Genomic DNA, 25,981 nt, shown 5'->3' with positions numbered 1-25,981 from the left:
GCGCTGTACAAACACAGAAGAAAGACAGTCCCTGCTCAAAGAGCTTACAATCTAATAGACAAAAAGTAAAGCATTTAAATTTAAAATATTTAAGCAGTCAAGCACAAGAGAACAGTCACAGAAGGACAGAAGATGTTGAAGGGTGGTCAGTGTGATTAGGTGTAACTCTGGTTGGAGTAGTGGGAGAAGGTGATAGAAGAATAGAAATGGGTGAGGTAAAGTAATGAGTGGGTTGATAGGGAGGTTATACAATGAGGTTCTCAAGGAAGGACCCCCACCCCTACTTCTTATTTGGTTCTTAGTGTTCCCATTCCTTTTCAAACTACAGTATGTGAAAGTTTTAGGGATCACCCCTGATAACCCTTTCTCTTTCGATCAGCAAATCATTTTTCACATTAAGGCGGCTTCGGGCAATCAACCATCTCTGAGATCAGACATCACTGCATCTTCTTCTGTACATCTCAACTATTGCAACTTAGTGTTAGAGGGTGCAAAAGTTTCTCAGTTCTGTAGAATACAGTTGATCCAAAATACCGAAGTGAAGCTCCTATATGGTGCAGAAAAAGTTTAACATGTTACTCCTCTGTTATTAACGAACATCAACTCCCCACCTCTTACCACATCCCGTTTAAGATACTGACCGTAATTCACCAGGTGTTCTGTTCTGTTCAGTCTTCATATCTTAGTAGTTGCCTTATTCCTTGTATGCCGTCCCAAGCTTTCTCTTCTTCAAGGCAGAATTTACTGGTTGTACCGTCATTTGCACAAATTAGGTTAGATCTCACCAGAGATTCTTGTTTTAGGGAACTTGTTCCCTCGTTCTGGAACAATTTACCTTGGGACATATGCTTTGAGATGTAATTTCCAAAATTCAAGGGGGTTCTCAAAACACATTCTCACTAGACCATTACTCTAACTTAACTTGTTTCTCTGTGGGACAATAGGTTGACTCTGACTGGGATACCAGAAATTAATTTTATTATTTCTTTGTTGGAATACCTAATGGGGTCAATTCTACAAAGTGCACCAAAATCTAGGAATCAAAATGCAGCACTCTGGAAGAGCAGCTTAATGATTAGGGCAGTGGGCTGATAACAAGGGGAGTCCGATTAAAAACCCACCACAGGTCCTTGTGATCATAACCCTCCACTCTCTCAAAAAGGCATACCTTACCGACCCTACTTAAATACCTGAACCCTGCAACACTACGAAACCAAAGCACGCAGTGGGCATAACGAAACTCTTCCCCTATATGGTTCCTTATATGCTTGTTCCAAATGAACCGTATTCTACCACAATATCACTGTGTAACTGTCTATACCGGAATTGGTGAACGCCGTTACGGTACTAAGTAAGCCACATTGAGCCTGCAAATAGGTGGGAAAATGTGGGATACAAATGCAATAAATAAATAACAACCTAGATTGTGAGCCCTTCAGGGAAACAAAGATACCTACTGCACTTGAATGTACTACTGCTTCAATAACTTTCGGGCTTGTAGGGGTGTATAAAAAATTGATTCTGAAAAAAATGGCATCTGGGTGCCCAGATTTCATTATAGAACACTAGCATAAATTAGCATTTACCCGCTAACGTTTAGGCGCACCTGCTTATGTCATGTCAGCAGGCAGGAATGCATACCTAAATGAAGCACTTCAGTGCATAAATGTAGTATTCTATAACCTACATACATAAATGTTTGATACGCCCATGCGCCGCTTCCAGTTCATACCCTCGTGCATTTATGCCTTGTGTGGCTTGCATACTCATATTACAGAATACCACTGAGCGCACCAATTTCTAATATTCTATAATCTTTTACCTCAGCTAGCACTTGCTGCTGTGAATGTTACATTCATGCACCTAAGGTCTAATATTCTGTAATCTTTTGGTGCATCTAGCACTTACTTGTGTGAATTTTACATTCATGTGCCTACGTGCTAATATTCTATAATCTTCAGACGCTCCTAGCACTTCTCAGTGTGAATGTTCTTTTCTGCTTTTTTTTAAATTGTTATTTGATTTTAGTCTTTCTTTTTCCGTTGTTTCTGCTAAATTTCAATAAAGATATTAAAACTTAAATTATAATATTCTATCATCGTTGGGTTCAAATGACGCTAAGGTTATAGAATTAGTGAGATAGCGTCTTATTTGAGCTGACTGTGTAGTCTAGGCTTCTTACTGTGGATATCCACACGTTCTCCCTGTACCCCTATTTTTATATTATAAACCGCTTAAAGGGCAATTCAATAAATTAGCACCTAAACATCAACACAAATGTCCTTGTAAGTTATATAATAATTGCATTTAGGACTTCTTTTTTTAGAGCTGCGCTAGCAATTCCTGCACTGCAGATGAAAGGAAGCCCATTGAATTCCTACGGGCTTCCTCTGATTTGCTGTGTGGGAATTGCTGTCACAGCTTTCTAAAAAAAAGCCCTTAATGCATATGATTGGTGCCAGTAATTGGCAATTACACATGTAAGAGGTAGGTGCTTTTCTGTAACATATGCACATTAGCTTAGCACTAAAGTATGGGGGTGGGGCGTACACATGGGCAGAGTATAGGTGGGTCATGAATGTGTTTCTGGAATATGTGCATAATTTATAGAATACTATAATATATTCTCTATTTCTGTGGATAACTCTCTCATCCTTCCTGTCTCATCAGCTCGTAACCTTGGGGTCATCTTCGACTCCTCCCTCTCCTTCTCTACACATATTCAGCAGACAGCTAAAACCTGTCGTTTCTTTCTCTATAATATCACCAAAATTCGCCCTTTCCTTTCTGAGCACACTACCAGAACTCTCATCCACACTCTTATCACCTCTTGCTTAGACTATTGCAACTTGCTTCTCACAGGTCTCCCACTTAGCCATCTCTCTCTCCTCTTCAATCTGTTCAAAATTCTGCTGCATGACTAATATTCCGCCAGTGTCGTTATGCTCATATTAGCCCTCTCCTCAAGTCACTTCACTGGCTTCCTATCTGTTTCCGCATACAGTTCAAACTTCTCTTATTGACCTATAAGTGCATTCACGTATTCTCTCCACTCTCATCTCTCTCTACACTCCTCCCCGGGAACTCTGTTCATTGGGTAAATCTCTCTTATTTGCACCCTTCTCCTCCGCTAACTCCAGACTCCGTTCCTTTTATCTTCCTGCACCATATGCCTGGAATAGACTTCCTGAGCCGGTATGTCAAGCTCTATCTCTGGCCGTCTTCAAATCTAAACTAAAAACCCACCTTTTTGATGCTGCTTTTAACTCCTAACCCTTATTCACTTGTTCAGAACCCTTATTTTATCATTCTCACTTTAATATTCCCTTATCTCTTATTTGTCCTGTTTGTCCTAATTAGATTGTAAGCTCTGTCGAGCAGGGACTGTCTCTTCATGTTCAAGTGTACAGTGCTGCATACGTCTAGTAGCGCTATAGAAATGATAAGTAGTAGTAGTACTATAAGGTATGCGAATTTCAAGGCACAATCAGGTGCCAACAGTTAAAACTTAACCTGACAGCTTAACTGTTGGCACCTAACTGTAGGTGGGCCAATACTGACTTAACACTAATATTCCATAATGAAACAAGAATCTGCTCTAGAATTGGCGTTACATGCATAGCATTGAGGCACCTAAATCTTGGCACCTATTTATAGAATTGGCACCCTAGATTTTTGTTATTGCCTAGCAGTACATCAGATACAAATGATGATGATAAAGGAATGGGGCCAAATTTGTAGTGTGAGAAAAACTGGGAAAATGGCACATTGAGTTTTAAAATGGATTGGAATAGTCTATGGGATTCTTATAGAATTTAATTCCCCCCCCCCCCCCCCACCTCAAAATAAATGGCCCAGTATATTTGTATGGGACAGGGAGTTTCAACATCTGCAGCATGGAGCCGCTGATACATTGATCCATGGCTGTTACGTAGGCAGACTAGAAATTTATAAATAAATAAACTATCAGCCTTATTTTCGAAAGTGATGGGTGCCCAGATTTCGACTCAAATCGGGAGATGGACGCCCAACTTGCAAAGGCGCCCAAATCGGTATAATCAAAAACCGATTTTAGGCACCTGCAACTGCACTCCATCGCGGGAATGGACAAAGTTGACGGGGGCATGTCGGAGGCGTGGTGAAGGCGGGACTGGGGCGTGTTTATCGGCCGAGCAGAGATGGGCGCCTTCGGCCGATAATTGAAAAAAATAGCCGTTTTTAGCGCGATTTTAGGTCACTTTTTTTTGGACCCTTATTTTTCACGAACAAGTCACAAAAAAGTGCCCTAAATGACCAGATGACCACCAGAGGGAATCGGGGATGACCACCCCTGATTCCCCCAGTGGTCACTAACCCCCTCCCACCAAAAAAAAACACTTTAACAACTTTTTTCCCAGCCTCTATGCCAGCCTCAAATGCCATACCCAGCTCCATCACAGCAGTATGCAGGTCCCTGGAGCAGTTGTTAGTGGGTGCAGTGGACTTCAGCCAGGTGGACCCAGGCCCATCCCCTCCCCACCTGTTACACTTGTGGCGGTTAATGTTGAGCCCTCCAAAATCCACTGTACCCACATCTAGGTGCCCCCCCCTTCAGCCATAAGTGCTATGGTAATGGTGTAGAGTTGTGGGCAGTGGGTTTTGGGGGACTCAGCACCCAAGGGAAGAGAGCTATGGACTTGGGAGGTATTTAACTTTTTGTTTTTACTTTTTACAAGTGCCCCTTAGGGTGTCCGGTTGGTGTCCTGGCATGTGAGGGGGATCAGTGTACTGCGAATCCTGGCCCCTCCCATGACCCAATGCCTTGGATTTGTTCATTTTTGAGCTGGGCGCCTTCGGTTTCCATTATTGCTGAAAAACGAAACCGCCCACCTCAAATCCGCACATATCCAATGCATTTGCCGGGCACAAACCTTATTATCGAAAAAAAAGATGGGCGGCCATTTTTTTGAAAATACGGTCTGTCCCACCCCTTCACGTACCCGTTCTCGGACATAGATGCCCATGGACATGGGCGTTGGCATTCGTTTATGCCCCTCCACTCCTCCCTGCTCCTGTCCTCTCTGTCACAGACACATGCAGAGTGTTCACAGATATATTGCTCCCCCCAACCAACACACACACATAAATACACATGCAAAGATAAACATACAAACGCTCACAAGCATGCTTGTGCATGCATAGATACACAGGTACCCAAGACATACACAAACAGACAAACATAAATGGATAGACACACAAATTGAAATACTTACAGAGTGATGCACCCAAACCTCTCTTTTCATGTCGGAGATAAAGCAGATAGGAAAATGTATTTGTACACATATACACATAGAGGTGATGGAAAGAATTCCATGAGCTATGCTATGCGTGCTTTCCCCACTTGTTAAATTCCAAAGCAACTTTTTTTCATCTATATGTGTCCTTTAGTTCTTTTCTTTTCCCCTTTGTTTTTGAGGTTCCAAAATATATTGTAACTAGTGTGATTAAGGGGCTCATTTTCAAAGCACTTAGACTTACAAAGTTCTATAGGTTACTATGAAACTTTGTAAGTCTATGTGCTTTGAAAATATGCCTCTAAACCTACTTCAAAGTGGAATTACTGTACAGAAATGCATGTGTTTCATTCTTACTGCCAATAACTGTGCCCCAGATCAGCTGAGCTGCCGTAGTTCCCCTTGTTATGATTCATCAGAAAGTCTCTGCTGTCTACCCAAAAGATGTAAGAGCCTAACTTCAATGAAAGCCAGTACCAGCAAAAGAATAGATGATTCAGTTGGCAGTTATAATAAAGCAAAATCTCTGAGCTCCCTCTGTTCCCCCATCCTGGTTTCTGAAGTGATATTTGAATTTGAAGCTTTTTAAAAAGCTTGTCCTGGTTATCAGCTCTCATGATTATAAATCTAAGTAAATGAAGTGCTGCAGTACTGACCCTCACCAGAATCCCATGCAGACACAACACTGATACTTTTAAAGCATGAACAGCTTAAGAAAGCGTTGAGAAAAGGAGATTTTTTTTTAATGATAGATGTGGTCATAATAGTATAGTATAGTAATACTTTTGTATGAGAAAACCTTAGAAAATTGTTCTTAAAATATGTAAGGCAATCAGCAGGTGTTAGATATCCTGGATGTTTTTAGTTTGATTCTTAAATAAGAATATAGTTTTATGTCTTTCTGATACTCTTTATTCTCTCATTTTGCTTTCTTCTCAATATAATTTTCTAATTTTATGGTTTACATATTAGAGCTTTTTAGGAATTACTTTTCATTGTAAATTTCTTAGAACTTTATTACTTATAGAAATGTTTTCTGTATTTGTTTTATCTAAGTGCTACTTCTATTGCTTCTGAACATTGCCATACCTTACCTTGAGTATTTTGATAGGCTAGTAATAAAAAGAATAGAAGTGTTTTAAATAAAATTAAAACAGTAATAACACTTTGTGCTGTCTGAGAAATGCCAGAGGCTGCAGTACCAGAAGTGGCTACAAAGAGGGGCATAATCGAAAGGGACGCCCAAGTTTTGCTGAGGACATCCTCGCAAAACGTCCTGGTGGAGGGGCGGGGAAACCCGTATTATCAAAACAAGATGGACATCTATCTTTCGTTTCAATAATACGGTCAGGGATGCCCAAATCTTGACATTTAGGTCGTCCTTAGAGATGGTCGTCCCTAGACTTGGTCGTTTCTGATTTTTGGCGATAATGGAACCTAAGGACGCTCATCTCAGAAACGACCAAATGCAAGCCCTTTGGTCGTGGAAGGAGCCAGTATTCATAGTGCACTCGTCCCCATGACATGCCAGGACACCAACCGGGCACCCTAGGGGGCACTGCAGTGGACTTCAGAAATTGCTCCCAGGAACATAGCTCCCTTACCTTGTGTGCTGAGCCCCCCCCCCCCCCCAAACCCACCACTGTATACCACTACCATAGCCCTTACGGGTGAAGGGGGGCACCTAGATGTGGGTACAGTGGGTTTCTGGTGGGTTTTGGAGGGCTCACATTTACCACCACAAGGGTAAGGGGGGGATGGGCCTGGGTCCGCCTGCCTGAAGTGCACTGCACCCCCTAAAACTGCTCCAGGTACCTGCATACTGCTGTGATGGAGCTGAGTATGACATTTGAGGCTGGCATAGAGGCTGGCACAAAATATTTTTAAAGATGTTTTTTGAGGGTGGGAGGGGGTTAGTGACCACTGGGGGAGTAAAATGAGGTGATCCCCGAATGTCTCCGGTGGTCATGTGGTCAGTTCAGGCACATTTTTGTGGCTTAGTCGTAAGAAAAACAGGACCAGGTAAAGTCGTTCAAGTGCTCGTCAGGGACGCCTTTTTTTTCCATTATGGGTCGAGGACACCCATGTGTTAGGCACGCTCAAGTCCCGCCTTCGCTACTCCTCTAACATGCCCCCAGGAACTTTGGTCATCCCCGTGACGGAAAGCAGTTGGGGACGCCCAAAATCGACTTTTGATTATGCCGATTTGGGCAACCCTGTGAGAAGGACGCCCATCTTCCGATTTGTGTCAAAAGATGGGCGTCCTTCGCTTTCGAAAATAAGCCTGATAATGGCCCGGTGAGTGCTAAAAATGTTTCAGTGACAAGTTCATTTGAGCATCAAGGGTCTTTTGCTGTCTTTTCCTCCTGTTTTATTTTTAAATGTAAAAAAAAGTTTATAAGCAACAGATACTGAGTTCTTCAGTTTACTGAGTGGAAGTACCCTGTTTATGATGCCAGTTGCCAATTTTTAATCATGAAGGAAAAAAGTAGTATAACCTGCACAGAGCACCAGATACAATTCTGTCATGCATTCTAGATAGACTGTACAGGCCTTTATCTGTCAACATTTCTTATGTTATTAACATGGAATAAATAAATGGGAACTTAGCTGTTCAGCCAGGCCTTCCCCTAGACTCTTATTCTTATTATTACAGTTGTAAACATGAGCTTGTCTTTATTCTTTGCCCATGTTTTTGGTGCTAAGTATCTTGTGGAGCAGGTCACCCACAACTTTCTGTGTTCAGAAAGAGGAAAATTCTGGCATCCTGGTATGGATATTGGGTCTGTTCAGCTATCGCTGGCCAATGAGTAGCTCCAGAAATGCCAAGGATCCAGTAGCAGCAAGAGAGCTGCCTCTCTGATGGCAGGCTAGGCCATACCACCAGGGACAGCAGTGTTCCTCTAGGGTGGGTAGGCCTAACTTAAGGTAAAAGAGAAAGAAGAGAGGGGATAATAGACTCATGAGCAGGCAAAGAAAATCTAGGGTGAAAAAAAGCAGCTGCATTCAAAGAAAAGCAATAGATCCTGACAGGCCCGACACTCAAAGAACCATCAGTGCACACTTTTCCCTACAGAAAGGGTGGGCAACTTTCAAATTACGTTTGGGGAAACAAAACTATATAGTTTATTTAAAGTTTTACTGTATCACCTTTTGATTACATACACCAAAGAGGCTTACAAATCTACTAAAAAAATACAATTTACAAAAAGAAACAAGGTGATGCTGGATGGTAGGGGGTCAAGAGTGAATCTAGATGGTGAAGAGAGAGAGAAATGATGGTGGGGGAGTGAGAGACAGAGGGGCAATGTTGCGTGGGGGTAAGAGAGTGAGACAGGGCAGTGCTAGACGGAGGAGGAGGAAGAGATCTTGCTGGATAGTGAGAGGGGAGAGATAGAGAGGAGCAATGTTGGACGGGAGGAAGAGAGAGAGACAAAGTAATGCTGGATGGGAAGGAGAGGAAGAGGTCATACTAAATGGTGAGGGAAGAGAGAGAGACAGGGACAATGTTGGATGGGTGGAAAAGAGAGAGACAGTGATGCTGGATAGTAGGGCAGGAAGAGAGCCGTGATGCTGGATGAAGGGAAGAGAGAAACAGAAGTAGAGTGTTGGATGGGAGAACAGAGAGAAAGACAAGGTGATGCTGGATTGGGGGGGGGGGGGGGTAGAGAGAGAGAGGGAGAGATCCTTTATGGTTGGGGGAGGGGAAGAGAGAGATACAGAAAAAATATACTGCATGGCAGGAGGGTGTGTTAACCTGTCATGCGGTCTGGATTGCTATAATGTATTGGAAAATGAAACCATCTGTTGACTGGTTTAAATGATTAATTGAGCTATTAAAATTTTTAATCAATGTGCAGCCCTATACTTTAGTAAACAGGATTCTTGCCCTCTAAGCCTTAAACAAAATGACTGTATGCTTAGTCAGAGGTGTAGGTTTTGGACTAGATTCAGTAAAGCACCAAAACAAAATCCACGCTAAACAGTATTCTATAAACAGCACTCCGAGGTACATGCTGTTTATAGAACAGAGCTAAGAGTCAGCTTCCATACCAAACTTTTGACATGAGGATTTACACCAGCTGAATCCTGCTGTAATTCCTGGCGCATAAGTTAGTCACAGATCTCCGGTATTCAGTAATACTACGTACATCTTTAATGAAAGCCCCCAGCCCTCCCATGCCCCTCCCATGGCCATACCCCCTTTTGAGTTGCATGTGAAAAAAATACACACTTGGATCTTTATGGAATTGCGCTTTGCAAGATGTGCACGCAAATCCAATTGGAGCCAATTAACTGCAATAATTTGGTTGTTAGTGCCTCATTATTGCTCATTACTCAATTAAGTTGCATGCACAACATGACACATGCCCAAATTTAGTCACGCAATTTTGGAAGTCATATATAGAATCCGGGGTTTATGTGCTAGCAGCCATTATTTGTATTTTAATTTTGCTCGGGTAGAACATGTGAAGATTAAGATAAAATTCCAATGTAAAAGTATAGGAGTCGCTAAAAAATATCTTCAAAGTAACACATTCAATGAATGATACCTAGGAAAAATATATGATGAAATGTGCAAGCAAGCAATACATGCTGTGCAATAGAATTCAAATGTAAGCGAATGCGTATAATGAGTTTTGACCCCTAGCAAGTTTGTGTGTAATGTAATTATTTTCCTTTCTGCCTAGGCTTTAGGAAAAACATTGAATTACATAGTGATTTATGTGCTGCTTATTATCATAGCACTCCACCTCACAACATCGATGCTGCATTTTATTAATACTGTAAAAGTGCTGAAAGCTGAATTTGCAGAGCCGCTATATTTACATAATTACTGGAGAGTCACATAAGCACTTAATCACTGCTTAGGTCTTGTATGTTAATTTTAATAAAGCTCAAATTCCACTATATTTCTATTAAGGTTCTAAGATTTTTGCATCCACTATCACCAGTGTTACTTGAAGTAAAAGTCAAAGACAAATCTACAGTTCTCCCACTCCATAACAGCAGCATCAGTTGTTCTGCCTTTCATTGGGAAGATAATTAGTAACTACTTTATTATACCTTTACAACTAGAGGTTAGCTTACCAGAACATGTAGAAGAGCTCTGGGATTGTAGCAAGGAGGTTTAGTAAGATAGGAGACAGCATGAGCCTATCTGGCCCATTATGTGAGCTGAAGCTTGCCACCATATGGAGTGACCCAAAACGTTGCAGACACTTTTGAAAAACAGTAACAAACTTGTGAGGTTTATATTGTTTTATTAAACCTCCTTGGTTTTGTATTCTTTCTGTTGGGAGAGGAATTGGGGTGAGGAGGGTTGGGGAGTTTTTAAGGGTTTTTTGGGGGGTACACGATATTCACCACTGCTGTGCTGCCTGCTCCGCTTCCCCCTCCCCTGTGCACATGCAGTTTTTTTAATGAAATCGAGCATACACGAACTTTGTGCATGCTCAATTTCACGAAAATCCATCATGTGCGTCAGAGCAGGAAATCAGGGCAGGCAGCATGGCACTGAAAATCACCACAGGAAGTCCTCTTCTGGCGGGGATTGGAGACCCCTCCACCAGCACAGATATGTAGGGTTAGAGGGGAGGCGTGGCAAAATTCCCCCCCCCCCCCCACTTTGGAATCAGCTCCCCTCCCCCAGTCCAGGTCTGTTTACGCCTCTGGCCTACAGGATCTTCCCTTCCCGCCTGGGCTTCCCTGCATGATTGTCTCAGGTTTTGTCTGTCTCTCCCCCACATCCTTCACTCAGCTTTTCTCTGAGGATCAGTCTGGTGGGCTTGGAGGTTAGCTTCTCTCCCTTCCTCCTGGCTAAGGCTTCCCTTGCAGATTTTGAGGGATTTGTAGGACTATAACCATCTTGTTCCACCCCAATTAGTCTCCGGTGATATTCCTTGAGTGTCACAAGAGGTGGTGTTTTGAAATTGGCTTTGAGTTTAAGGGGCCTTTTACTAAAGGGCATTAGCCCTTAATGCATGGTTAGCACGTAAGAACAGGCTATGGCAGAAATGTGTTAAAAGCATTTTGTCTTTTTGCACACACTAACCAGTATGTTATCAAATTTTTAAAAATTATTTTTCAGAGGGGGCATGGGTGCTCCTGTGTTATCCAGCTAGTAGGATGATTAAGTGCACACTAACCGGATAACGCAGAGTTAACGCTGGAGCATCTAGCACATCTCCTAAATAGGAGGCAGTAAGTGTTTTGCTGTTAACGCTAAGCAGGTGTCACACACTAATGACAGCACATGACCCTGTAGTAAAACATTTTAAAAAATGTTTCCATAAATGCTACATTAAATCTGGGATTAGCGCATAGAAAGTTCGGTAAAAGAGCCCTTTAATGTGTGTAACACCTACTTTTGAACTTGCCTTGTAAGGGAGTAGCCTGCTGCTTGCAAACATCTATATTTTGGGTATTGCCACTGATGTGCTGAAGGTGTAAGCCTCAGATATCCATCTATACAGCCTGACAAACCTCAAAAATTAGGGATTCATGAGGGCTCGGATCACTTATACATGGAATTGTAAAGAAAGTTTTCATGATATATACAGGGGTTCAGGCCTTCAGTGTCTATGAAAGAGTCTGATCTACTTTAGAAATCTTCCTCCAAAATTAAGTGGGTAAATCGTAGACCTCTATAATTCAGCAATATTTTCCAGTCCAAACTTGCGTTCATAACATAATGGATTGCAGGAAAACAAAAGTTAATTTAGTTAGCATATTTGTTCAGTGGAAAGTGGCTGTTTGCTCACTCTGATTTTCAAACTGTTAATGATTTCATTCATAAGAATTTTGTTCACGAGAGAAAAATGGTCATTCTTAGAGCCCAAATCACTATATATTTATTTACTCGTCTTGATATACCACCATTTCTACATAGTGAATCAAGGCACGTTATATTGCTACTCCAGTATAAACAATCCAAAAAAGAAAAAAAACAGATCAAAAGAACCTAAATTACAAGCTTAAAATGCACAGTCCTCCAAATTCTATAAATGGCACTCAAAATTGTGCACACAAATTTGGGCGAATGCCAAATTTGCACGTGTAATTTAATAACAAGCCAATTAGCATCAATAATTGGATGCTAATTATTGGTGCTAATTGGTTTCACAAAATGCCTAGCCACCCACCTGGGGCTACCCCATGACCACTTAGAGGGTCTATCCCCAGCACAGCTCAGGTCTGCCTGCACCTGCCACTTGCACTCTACACTAGCATCCTCCTCTCACTGACTGGGTCACAACCACCTCCGGGCGAGTCTCCTCTCAAATTATCCCCAGTGATTTATAGGTTACTGGGGTCACACTCCCAGTGGTCCCACAGTCCTAGAAAGCACTCACAGACCCAACACATAAACCACCAGAATTCTTTATCAGTCCGGACAGGCAGAGTCAACAAACTAAACAGGTTTATTGTCACACTGGAACAATGAAGAAAAAATGTTCAGTCAGCAAACAATAACAGGTAACTGAAATATGGAACAATTATAAAGCTATCTAAACATTTGTATACTTCTTAGAAAGTACCTGGGGTGGGAGATCGGGACATATAGCTGTTCACCAGTTATCAAATACAAACTTTTTTTTACAGAGCTTCAGAAAAGAGCTTTCTCTGTCTCTTCTCCTAGGCTGAAACTGAAGCAACAGCCAGCCACTGCTGGGTAACTTCAAAACTCCAGGCCAATCAGAGCCCAGAACAGTCAGTCAAGTTTCAAATAAAACTGGTTACATCACTGCAAAACACTTCCTATTATCTATGTGCTAACTAAGAAAGAGGGGTCAGTCCTCTGTAACAGCTTTAAGTATAAACATGCACCACCTGCTGAATTTACACATGCATCTTGTTAGGCGCTATTCTATAAAGATGCATGCATGAGGGAGCAAGATAGTGACGGAGTAGGGTGCATCAGAGGCAGCTTCCAGTTCTGTTGAACATATTTCCTTTCTTGCTTACCTGATGCCTGAATGCCGAGGGAGGATAGTAGGTCACCCTCTTTCTGTTTCTCCAATGAGCTCCTTGCGCCAAACCACCATTACCACCTTCGCTGTTCCTCTTGCAGTGGGCAAAGCCACTGTTGGGGCAGGGAAGAGCCACGAGCAGGCAAGTGATCTTTCACTTAGCCCATTAGGTTTAGATCTACCGCTGCAGCCCAGCACCATAGTCAACTGTGGTCTGCTAGGACCAGGAATGATGGAATCTTCAACGGTAACTTCATCACCACTTTTGTCAGACCTTTCTGGATCATTGCAGGCGTTGGAGCAACCAACAATGGTAACATTGGATACTTTGTGGACTGCAATTCAGAATCTGCATAAGTTATGCTCCTCTTTTGTGGCAATATCTTTATCTTTTGACAATAAGTTGAAAGAGCTGGAAGGCAAATTGAACTCATATACTTCTAAAGTAGATATATCTTCTTCCTTACAAGATACATCCTTATTTTTAAGACTACTCAGTTTTCCACAGTCTGATTTTAAGTCGGCAAAGGATTTATGCACTAAGTTTCTTACTACAATTTTGGGGTACCAGGAACTCTGGTTCAGAAGATTTACTATTTGCCTTCTGGGGTAACACTAGAGAAAGTAATGCTCCATTAGATGTTTAAGCAATTTTGGAATCCTCAATGGAAGAAATAAAGAGCCAGATCTACCCTAATAGTGACATTTGTTTTCCAGCAAGACAATGGGGCTATTTTGAAACTTTATTATAAAACAAGGGAGATAGAAACCTTAGCCCCATAGAAAGCTGTCCTCCCAGGTGTGTCTAGGAGGACACAAGTTAGAAGAAAGCGGGGGGGGGGGGGGGGGGGATTGGTGCACAAATTTGTGTGCCATTTACTGAATCTAATCCCAATAAGATTAAAAGCAAAACGACATTTTAAAAAAGCCGAGCCAATCAAAAAAGCCAACATGACAAAATACATCTGAACACCTGTCTTAAATTTTGTACGGTTAGTCTTACTTTTTCAATAAAAAGGAAGTGCATTCTAAAATGTGGGAATGAGGAAGCAAAAAGTAGGATTTTTTTGTTTTTGTTTTTTGTAGGGAATACAAAATTAGATTGTACTATAAGACCTCAAGGGATAAGAAAATACTAGTGTACCTGAATGATTTAGGGGCCCTTGATTAGGTGTGCATTTGTTAGACAGAAATGCACACCTAATGCAGCTTAAAATGGTGTACTGCAGGATGAGCTCAGGCATCCTGCAGTAACTCTCAAGTGTGCGCATGCTTTATTTTCGGAGGGGGCGTGTCAAGGATTGTAGAGTGGGAGCATTCCGGAATACCATGTGAGCCCTTACACCTACAAAGTAGTTGGCAGTAAGTGCTCACACATTTTTTTTAATAACCACACACTAGTGGCAACATTAGTGCATGACCATTAATAACAAAAAATAGAAAATTGGCCATTTGACTGCAGTAAAAATGGGCTTTAGCGCGTAGGAAAAACCCATGTAATGGCGCAGAAAAGCCACTTTTACTGCAGCTTAGTAAAGGGACCCTTTATTGATTTGATTTGATTTATTGGCTATTCACACAGATCTATTTTCACATCCATTCCCTTAGGAACTCAGTGATGACTCATTTCACACAAGGGCCTTTACCTTATGATTCGTTTAGTTCTTCCTTAGTCCAAAATTATTTGACCCACTTTTGGAATGAACGAGCAAGTGAGTTATGTGTTGTTTCTAGAACCATGCCCTGATGCAGCACTAGCAAAACATGAGCAATGTTGGCTAATGTCCTGGCAGAAGATGTTTAAGATTGAGTTACGTTCTAATTAAATATGAGAATTATGTTTACAAAGGTGGGTAAAATAATTTTGGACCGGTGAAGAACCAAACAAATCACATGGTGAAGAACCTTTTGTGAAACGAGTCGCCGCTGAGGTCCTGAGAGAATGGTGTGAAAACAGATCTGTGTGAATAGATTATATTATAGCATTGGGCTTAAATCAGTTGATTGTTACAGTATATATACACATGGCATAATAACACCGAATCAATATCAAGAAAGGAAAGGAAAAATACATAAATAATCAATACAGGGTTAAAGCATACCTCTTCTCAATCAAGTTTTTAAAGCTTTCTAAAATGGCATGGGAATGTTTCTCAGTTCAGATGATAATGAGTTCCATAGAGCTGCACCAGCATAGGAAAAACACCCTATTTCTGGTACCAGAAAATCGGATGAAACTCAAGGAACGTAACTGAATCAAGCTCTCTTGTGAAGAACGTAATGCACATTGGGGCTCATATTTTAGTAATTTATGAGAGAAAAAAACCAAGACAATTCCTATGAAAGGCTTTGTAAACCCCAAAATATGATATAAAAGGATGTAATTCACCTTGAGCTACTATTGAAAAGATGGGAGCTGAATCCAAAAAGAAAATTTAAAAAATGAACAGAGTTTTAGACTTCATTATGGGCAAAAAAAGTTGCTATAAAATCCTTTAGTAGAACTAGTTCAGTAGCTTCCTTCTAGTTAAAAATATGTTGGGATTTATTGAAATTGCCAAAATAGGAATTACGTTTTTAATGGTAGGTTGGTCTATAGTAAGAATGGGATCCTTTTACTAAGCTGTGGTAAGTGCTAGCATACACTTACCGCAGGATGCGCTCAGATATTCTGCACTAATTTTCAAATCTGCACGCCAAACCGCGCACTGAAAAATTATTTTTGTTTTTATTGCAGAGGGGATGTGTCTGGGGGGGGGGGGCAGAGTGGGGGCATTTCTGTGCTAATCAGTGCATTTATATTAGTACCTGCACCCACTCTGCCTATAAAATATGTGTTGGTAAGTTCTCACTTGCTAATATTTTTAATGCACAAACAAAAATAAATTGTTCCACAATATTTAGTGAAGCTAGAAAATAAAAAAATAGTGGAAACCATACACACCCAAAAAATTATTGAATCCAGTGACAATAAATACTGATCTTCAAAGAATAAAAACAGTTTTTTAAATAATTTTTTTAGGTTCTGCAATTTTTCATTTAAAAAAAGAGAAACAGCCTCAACAAAGGTAATTGCCATCAGCTGGGCACAACCCACGTGATTTTCAAAAGTCAAGGCTCCTTCTGACTAAGACCAATCATCGGCTAAAAATCTCCAAAAATTATCATTTCAATTTTGCTTATTTAATTTAATTTCTTTCACTTGGACAATTTCAACATTTTGAAAGCAATGAAAACATCTGGTATATCATAATTTGCACAATGAACGCAGTCACTGTTCCAAATCTTTTCTTTTTCCAGCCATATAACATCACACAGCATGTATCAAAGAAGCACTTAATTTAGCTTGAGTTTCCATTTATCACACTCCCAATGGGGACCTGTTTCACCTAAACAGGCTTCCTCAGGGGATATTGTTTGTTTAACACTGTGTGAAAAAATGTATGATATTAAAGGCAGATAAATTCAGATGTGATCACAATTTAGCCAACTCACTGCAACACAGTCTTTCATCCAACATGCTGGCTGGCAGATTTGCTATCCTTGAAAAATTGTGCCAGTATTTCATTCAGACGCCGACAGCTATGTCCATGATGACGTCTATTTATTAATTGTAGCTGTATTGTTCACTACAAGATCAAATAGCTTACAACTGTCCTTTCATGCAGACTGTGATGAAAGAATAGTAAATGCATTTATGATATGCCAGAAGATGTTTTCATCGCTTTAAAAATGTTGAAATTGTCTATGTGAAAGAAATTAAATTGAATAAGCAAAACTGAAATGATAATTTTTGGAGATTAACCAATGGCTGGTCTAAGTCAGAAGGAGCCTTGACTTTTGAAAATCAAGTGGGTTGTGCCCAGTTGATGACAATTACCTTTGACTGCTGAGGCTTTTTCCTCGTTTTTTTTTAAATGAAAAAATTGCAGAGTGTAAAAAAATTCTTTAAAAAATTGTTTTTTCTCTTGAAGAACAGTATTTATTCTTGAGTCAATAATTATTTGGGTGCGTAGGGTTTCCACTATTCTTGATTTTTTTAAGCTTCGCTAATATTTTTAATGGTCATGTTCTGATGACAAAATTAACACATGGCCATTAATTCAAAAAAAAGAAAATTGACCATTTTCTGACTGCAGTAAAAATGACCTTAGTATGTGAAAAGACCCACATAAGGGTGCACTAAGACCACTTTTTACTGTAGCTTATTTTAAAAAAAGACACCAATGTGACAGACAGCCACTTGCATTTTTTTAAACTATTTTTATTTATAGAATTTTAACAAATTAAGGGGCCCTTTTACTAAGCCACACCAAAATGTGGCCCATGATAGTACTGGTGTGTGGGATTGCTGCATACCCGGCCACTTTGTACCACAGCGGGGAAAAAGCCCCTTTTTTGTTGGAGTTGTTAATGACCATGCGCTAATATAAAAAATTAGCGTGCAGCCATTTACTGCCCTTACTGCCACCTATTTAGAAGGTGGTAAAGGCTCACATGCTAACCCAGCAGTAATTGGACAGCATATGGCAATATGCATACAGTGCCTGATTACCTCTGGAACCTACTCCCCGCCCTCCATGCTAGAAAATAAAAATTATTTTCTAGCCTGGAAAACTGCAGGTGTCAAACTCAGAACTACTGACGCTTGATAAAAGGGCCCTTAAAATAAGGTATAAATCTTTGTCCAGAAATATGAAGAGAGAAACTACACTACAGATTTCAATCAAGTGGTATTAACGAAATATTGAGGAAATTTAAAAAAACCATCATGATCCCAGAAAATAAAGGGAGAAGGCACTTGCATTCTAATAGTAATTTCAATCCCCATTTTAGTTTTATTTTATCTTCATTTGTAAAGCTTAATTTTCCAAACACATTCACAGGCATAAAAAAAAGTTAACAAACTGAAGTCACAAGGTATAAGATAAGCTCAGTGAAGCAAAAACAAACCATGAATGGACAAGTTAAATCAAAACTAATCCAGAAAGATGGCCAAGCGTTAAAAAAGACCTGCATTGAAGAAGATTAGTAGGCAAACAAATTGAAGGAGGCAGTTTTCTTCACAGAGAGGGGAATTGGAATCTTCACAGGGAAGGGTACAAAAAGATGCAGAATAATCCTTTCAGGAAAAAAATTGAAACGCAAGAGACCAGTTGAGAGTATGCTACAGTAAGCAGGGTTGCAAAAATATTAGCATGAACCTGAACTTTAGAAGAAGGAACAGAAAAGGGGGACATAAATGTTAGGTAATAATGATACTTAGCATATTTATAGTGCTACTGGACAGCTGCCAGGAAGTAAAGCCCCTTTCTTTAGGTTAGGACAGAATGAGCAAAAGATGTCAATACTAGAAAATATAAATGAATCACCTTATGGTCAGGATAGTAAAAGAAAACTTTAATACAATCCAAGAATGTAAGATTTTTCAAGTTGAGATGATAATTTTACTGTTCAACTAATGAGTTTCCTATCACATTATACATTATAAAATTGTACTGCATTGTCATCTTCTGATAACCAACATCCATTTCTCCCTGTCTGTAAGCCCCCCCCCCCCCCCCCCACCTATCCTCTTAGGACTGTCATTGGATGCTTTTATTTTTCACTTATAGACTCTGTGAACTTTTCTTCATTCTGTCCAGAGCTGAAGAAAATATTAGTTCAATAAAAAAAGGTATCACCTTAGATCAATGTTCTTCAGTGCAAGGGCCAGTGGCAGCCCCCATTGTTTCTCTGTTTTTTTTTCTGCTATTCTGCCTTTCTATCCAGAGGGGCGTAGCCAGACCTCAAGTTGGGGGGGGGGGGGGGCACATTTTGGTCACTGCCCTGCCGCAGAAAGGGGAAAGTGGATTGGGGGAAGAGCTGCATGCTTGAAAGACAAGGCATCTGTCAGTAGACAAAAGAGAATGGATTTGGAAATGCTCACAACTGAGGGTTGCCAGATGGGAAAAATTTTCCCCACCGAAAATCAGCCCTAAACCCACCCAAAGTCAAACCCCGCCTCCGTCATCGACCCCGCCTCTAACATCATTGACCCCGCCTCCAACATCATCGACCCCGCCCCTGGCGTCACCTCTGACGTTAACCCCACCCCTGATGTCACCTCTGACATCAACCCCGCCCCCGATGTCAACCCTGCCCCGGAAAAGCTTCTATTGGACCAAATTGGACCAATAGAAGCCCCGGAAAAGAGCCAAAACCCGCACAGCTGCAGTGAAAAAGAAGCCCAATTTCCCGTAGCCAGCCGCCTTTGAAAATTTCCCACATCCTTGCTTAAACACCAGCCCAATTGGGTGGGAAACCGGCCCATCTGGCAACTTTGCCCCAATGAAGTTTGAAGGTGGGCTGGTGGGGATGGATGTCATTGACACACACTGGTCAGCAGTGTTGTGTCCCCGCATGGGAAGATGATATCTTTGGTTTGCTTTTTTTCATTGATTAACTCACAAATGTTAGTAAGTGAAAGGTGAAAAAGATATACATGTGGGAAAGAGAAGGAGAACTTGGACTGAGTTTAGGATGACTGACACACTGTGTGGAAATGGAAATTACTGCATCCTCCCTTTTAATGGGGTCTGTCCCAGTTAGGCAGTGCTTCATCTTTGAGTGTTGGTGGCTGCCTCTGTGCATTCTTCCCCCTCTCTGCTTCCTCCTCTACCCACCCTCCTCCATGAAACACTATTATCACCCTGACCCCTTCTCTCTTTCCACTTACCCAAATAATATGGAAACGTGTGAGAGGGAAGAGGATACCATTATGGCCGCAGCAACACTTCATATGTGGCCCCACAGGTCACAAACCCCAAAAGCCATTCCTATAGAGAAGAATAAAGAACCTGAATAAAACTGCAGTCAAAGAATAATGTGTTAATGAGGGGAGGCAAAGACAAGGAAAAGAGGGGGAGCTTGATCTTATCCAGATTTAACTGAAGATAGTACTGAGACAATCATTTAGAAAAGAAAAACAGACCAGAGGTAAGAGACTGGAAAATAGAAAGGTGCCAGGCTTTGTGCTGCTTTGCATCGGTATACATGTGATTTTAGGAGTTGAACAGAGAAATCAGAGAACCCAAGAATGGCTGTATGAAATGAATAGAAATGCTCAAATTAATGAGCTTGAAAGACTCTTGCTATGGTGACGAGAATGACTCACCACAAACTTTTTAAAATTAATTTAGAGCCAAATACATTAAGGTTTTGCTCCTATTCTGTATCTGTGAAAGACCTTGATGAAACAAGCTCTTTGTGTCAGAAACAGACATTGCTAGCAAAAAATATGCTGTTTTTTGGCATCTCCATTAATTGCCTCCTCATGCCTCTCGTTGTTGGACAAGTTCAGATCACAGTTTTCATCTAAGGAGAGCTGTGAGAAAATTCTGTTCTGAAGGGCAGTGTAGGGCAAGATTAAGGCACAGGCAAACTAAGTATGTGTCTAGTTTCCAAATGTTTAGAAGGGGCCCTCTCAGATGTGCTATTTAAATAGCTCCTAAGGTAGGTGTTTGCCTTGGTAAGTCAGGTTCTGGCAAAAAGAAGAGGTGGAGGGGGAGAGCCACCAGTGCTCTCAGAAGTCTTTCTATTCTTCTTAATATCCTATGCTTTGTGTTCGAGTCCAGTCAGCAAGAAAAGTTGAAGAATAGCACTTCTTAACTGCTGCTTCCTCCTCTGTGGTTTTTTTTTCTGTAGTCAGAATCACAGGGTGCATTTGTGGGAGTTTTAAAATGTATGGTATTTGAAAGGCCCAACGTGCCCCTTACTTAGGGTCCGGCAAAAAGTTAGTTCTTAATTTTCTCACTGCCCTTGGTAGTGTAATACTTTGTGTTTTGTTACAGCCTGTGGTTCTCATGTGACAGGAAACGTAAAGAATGAGTGTGTAGGAGAAAGAGGGATGGGATTTGATATACCGCCTTTCTGTGGTTACAATAAAAGTGGTTTACATATTATATACAGGTGCTTATTTTGTATGTGGGGCAATGGAAGGTTAAGTGACTTGCCCAGTCACAAGAAGCTACAGTGAAAATCGAACCCAGTTCCCCTGGGTCTCAAACCACTTCACTAACTGTTAGGCAACTCCTCCACTCCTAGGGACCTAGATGGCTAAACAGAAATGCAGAAGTGTACAGATTTTTCTTCTCTAAGTCACAATAGAAATTCAGGTAATCTCAGCAACGATCAAATGCCATTATCATCTGGAAGGTATCTGGTGAGCTTAGTGAAATGAGTTGTGGTCTCCGTTTAGTATTTACTGAGGAGATACCCCTATCACAAGAACCAATTTTCCATTACTAATGTTTGTAGATTCAACAGAAAAACCATATGTGGAGAGTGAGTTATCCCAAGAGGTGTATTCCCCAGAGCAGGATTGATGGGCATTGATAGGGCAGTGTGGGAGAGGCTGGTTCTGTTCACCTACAGTTAGGATTACAGCGAACTGACAACGATATGGGATCACATAACTCCTGATGCAGGCATCAGCGCTGAAACGAAGCCGTGTCGCTTGTGATCTGTTGTGCTATCAAAGTTTGTAGTAGAGTGATGTTATTCCTTTCTGGATTCAATTAAAGTTTATAAGAATACCAGTTCCTTGACCTGTTTTTTTGGACATTTTTGCCTCACTGTTCTGTTCCACTATACACCTTGGGCCAGATTCTATAAATGGGGCCAAAAATTTGGCGTTCAACACTATTGTATAAAGGATGCCCTGGGATGGGAGCTCTTCATAGAAAAGTGTTGAGCACGAGGACTTAAGCCAGCTGAAACCTGGAGTAAATCCTGGAGTGCAAATAGGTTCCCCGCTATTTTATAACACTGTACACATCTTTTGTGAGTGTCCTGACCCACCTATGCCCCTCCTGTGATCGCACTCCCTTTTGAGTTGTGTGCGATCCAGTTTAGGCGCCCATTGTTACAGAATACAGCATAGCCAGATCGGCACCCAAATCATAATTAATGCTTGTTAACTCCAGTAATTAGAATTTATAGTTTATTTAGACTTACTAGACTGTTCTAGCTGCTGAAGCAGAGCAGTTTGCAACAGGGGGCATGGGCCCCCGTAGATTTGGCCCTGCCCCCCCCCCCCGCCGCCAACCCGCCGCCGTCGGGTACCTTTGCTGGCGGGGGTCCCCAACTCCCGCCAGCCGAAGTCCCCTTCTCCTGCGCGGCCTTGTTGCTGATCTGCAAGGGCAGGTTTCTGTTTCTGTGAGTCTGACATCCTGCACGTATGGAGAAGAGGACTTTGGCTGGCGGGGGTTGGGGACCCCCGATGGCGGGGGAGGGTTGGCGGCGGGAAGAGGGGCTCGAAAGGGTTGGCGCCGGGGGGGGGGGGTTAAAATGGCGGGGGGGGGGGGTCGGCGGTGCCGGGGGGGGGGCTAAAATGTGCCCCCTCACCTCAGGCTCTGGACCCCTCTCCCCGAAGTCTGCTACGCCCCTGGTTTACAAAACTAAAATACATGTAGAAGTAAGAAAAGAACGTCAATTATAATAGTAAAGGTAAAACATTCACACAAAGGATAGAGACCAGAGAGACAAGGAAGTAGTACAGGGTATATTGTCATGCTGGAAAACCCGTCATCTCGAGTCCCCGAAAGTCTGCTCAAAAAGGAAAGCTTTCAGGTTAGCTTTAGATTTCAAAGAATGTTTGTTTCGGAGTGAAATCGGGAGAGTTTTCCAGATAAAAGGGGAAAGGAAAAAGAAGACACTGTGTCTGGTGGATTCATAGTGGGCTGATTTGGGGATAGGAAGGACTCTAGGATTCACACCCAATTTTAAACGACCTTTATAGAATCCAGGGGCATATGTGAAAACCATTAAGAAACTATTGCGATTTATTAACCGCCTTTATGAAGAGATTCACCCAAGATGGCGTACACAATTTTGTTAACAGCATAGCAATAGTAAAATAATTAAGAATAAACGTAAATACAGTCAATGAGGTAAACTTGAAAGCTCTAATAGAAAAACTGAATAAGGAGTCTAGTCTTCTAGAGTCAGTGAGTGGGGGAATATCTTGCCTTTTTGTTTGAATCATTCGCTTATGGTGGCTCTGACAGGCCGATGCTCAGAACTCCCATGGTAAAACCAACAACGCAGAACCTCTACCTCCGGAACAGTGCAGAAAACTAGATTGCCAATACTGAAAGGAAATAGTATTCAAATTATATGCGCATTGTAAAAGCGAAAGCAAGGGGGAAAATGTGTTTGGCACGGTAAGCTCAGCTCTTGTGCTCATGCACCAGGCAAACCTGAAAGTGAAGCACACATTTTTCTGCAGCTTTTAATACAAGCTTTTCATTTTTTTTGGAAGGCTTATATTTAAGCGCAGGAAATATATGTGTACTTCACTTTTGGGGTTTGCTTGGACTCGTGCACAGTTATTTCTTTGTACCGGTGCTTATAAGCTTGTACGGGCTTTCTTCCATTTCCAAAAGAAATCAAAACTGGCAGATTTTAAAGAATGAATCGTGAGAAATCCCTAACACCTGTTCCGAGCTGGCGTTACTTTTCAGTGGTAAGGGTGGCTTTGTTTTGTGCGCTCCTCTCTGAGAATTGGGAGGATATAGGAAATAACCTCATCAACATCTGTTTGACTACATTTGCATGCTACTTGCGCCAATGTTTGTTGCGCACATTGTCTCCCACGCTAGAGCCCTCTGAGCACTCTATGCTAACTAACGCCAGTGCTATTCTGACGTTAATCGCCTCTAGCACCAGCGTTACGTTTTGAGCATCAGTCCATAAAAGAGGGATGTAATAAAACCCAGTAACATCAACACCACTGAAATTGGCTTGTTCAACAATAAGGAAGACTTTCCTTATTCTTCAAGCTTAGATTAAGAAAACTTGTGAAAGATATCAGTTTTTATAAGCATTATACTGTGTTGATTGTATAGCACAGTTTCTGTATATGTATTCTTTGCCTAGATATTTTTTTCCCTAATAATTAACTCAACATGCTGGAATGTAGAATTGAAAAGTTATTTTGTTATTTCTTTCTTTAAGGTAACTACACTAGATCTCCATCTTATAGTGGTGTTTCCAATGCAAGCTACAGTGGCCCAGGGCCTGGCATGGGTATGAATTCCAACAACCAGAATCATGGACAGGGACCAAGCCAGCCATGTGGCACCATGGCCTTGGGCCGAATGCCAACAAGCGGATTGCAGAATCGACCGTTTCCTGGAAACATGAACAGCATGACCCCAAATTCTCCTGGCCTGTCTCAGCAGGGAGGCCCTGGAATGGGCCCACCTATGCCAACGGTGAATCGTAAGGCACAGGAAGCAGCTGCCGCAGTGATGCAAGCGGCTGCTAATTCAGCCCAAAGCAGGTAGGCATCCAGGTGGAAACCTTTCCGGGAAAATTGATCTACATTGCATAGTTTTGAATAGGGATGTGCATGCATTTGAGATTGGTTTTAACCCGAAACAGCAGACAATAAAACCCCCAAATGTCAGAATATTCACTTGTCATTAATAGTAGACACTATTAATCACTAGCCGCCTGTTGAAGAATTGTATGTCTATAGTACACACTATTAATGAAATTGCTCTGGGGAGAAAAGCCCACAATCGAGCCAGGAAACTACAGAAAGAACTTTTTTTTTTGCTTTCACATCCCTGGTTTTGACATCTGCTTAAACTGCAATTCAGTACACATTGCTTTGCTTGATGCCATGAGTGAAAGAACACTTTTTCTACCTTTGGGTGGGACTAATCAATTTGGCTAGGTTGGGGTAAAAGTTTGGTATTTCAGAAAACTGATATTAAGCAATGCTTGTACACAGTGGGCCTTCCCAGTTGCAATATATCTTCTATTCTGAAGTGTTGCTGTTAGTAACACAACCTCCTATTTTCAGACCCTCAGAAGGATCAAATTATTTTTGTAGTGGAGGAAAAAGCTTCAGAATCTAGCAGGCACTCAGCACTGTTGTGCCTGTGTATTCAATCACTGGCATTAAAAAAAAAACTCCTCTAGCTTTTATTCTTACACAGAGTCCAAAATACTTTTTGACCACTGTCCATATACACACACCTTTATAGTAAAGAACTTAGCTGCTACTGCAAAATTGTGTTATCTCCTCCTATTCTCTTTATTAGCAGTGTAACCTCTTAGTAACAAGAAACAGGATTTATGTGTGCACTGCACAGTGTTTTAAATGAATTCTGTTTAATATATTTAAAAAAAAATGTGTGTATCTATATATAGATAGGTATCTCTTTCAGTATAGAACAGGGTTTAATAGAATTATTTTTTCACACAGTTGTTGAAGACACTGTGCCGTTTATCATTTGCTCTGAACCAGATTTTGCTTTGGAACATGGGAGGCCTTCTATTTTACCCATTTTATTCCAAAGGTCTTTTTTTTTAATTTTTTAATTAGCTAATGGAAACTGAGCCATGAGTTCCTAACCTGTTGTAAATTCTGCTTATGCCTACTGATTTTTTGAATCTTAATTTACCAATTTCAGATCCTGTCTAGTAAGCTTTCTATGATACTGCCATATTCATCTAACTTAGCTGTAGCATGGTGGCTCAGATTGGGGAAAAAAAAAATAAAGTGTGAACTACAGGTTTCACCAGATAGTGCGATTGGAGAATATTTTCCATATCACTACTGAGGGAGAAAAGCCAAAACTCCCATATCTTTCTTTGTACATTTGTTAAAAAGACATGCGGTGTTATAACTGATCTAAAGTGTGTTTTCTTCTTATGCATTGGAGGACATGGTGCCCTCAT

The 25,981-nt window shown here is 41.2% G+C and overlaps 1 protein-coding gene across 2 annotated transcripts in view; it reads left to right on the top strand.

Moving 5' to 3' along the window:
• The window catches only part of LOC115466843 (AT-rich interactive domain-containing protein 1B-like), a 1,026,314-nt gene that overhangs the window by 812,336 nt on the left and 187,997 nt on the right, over positions 1-25,981 (top strand). For both annotated transcript variants that reach the window (XM_030198387.1, XM_030198389.1), the window contains exon 8: positions 24,245-24,572. In XM_030198387.1, the coding sequence (XP_030054247.1) occupies positions 24,245-24,572 (328 nt within the window). The remainder of the gene's footprint in view (positions 1-24,244; positions 24,573-25,981) is intronic.

Source organism: Microcaecilia unicolor, chromosome 3 (assembly GCF_901765095.1).
Source record: "Microcaecilia unicolor chromosome 3, aMicUni1.1, whole genome shotgun sequence".
In the NCBI taxonomy this organism is placed as follows: domain Eukaryota; kingdom Metazoa; phylum Chordata; class Amphibia; order Gymnophiona; family Siphonopidae; genus Microcaecilia; species Microcaecilia unicolor.
The sequence above is the reverse complement of the archived record's forward strand: the minus strand, read 5'-3'. Positions and strand labels throughout refer to the sequence as shown.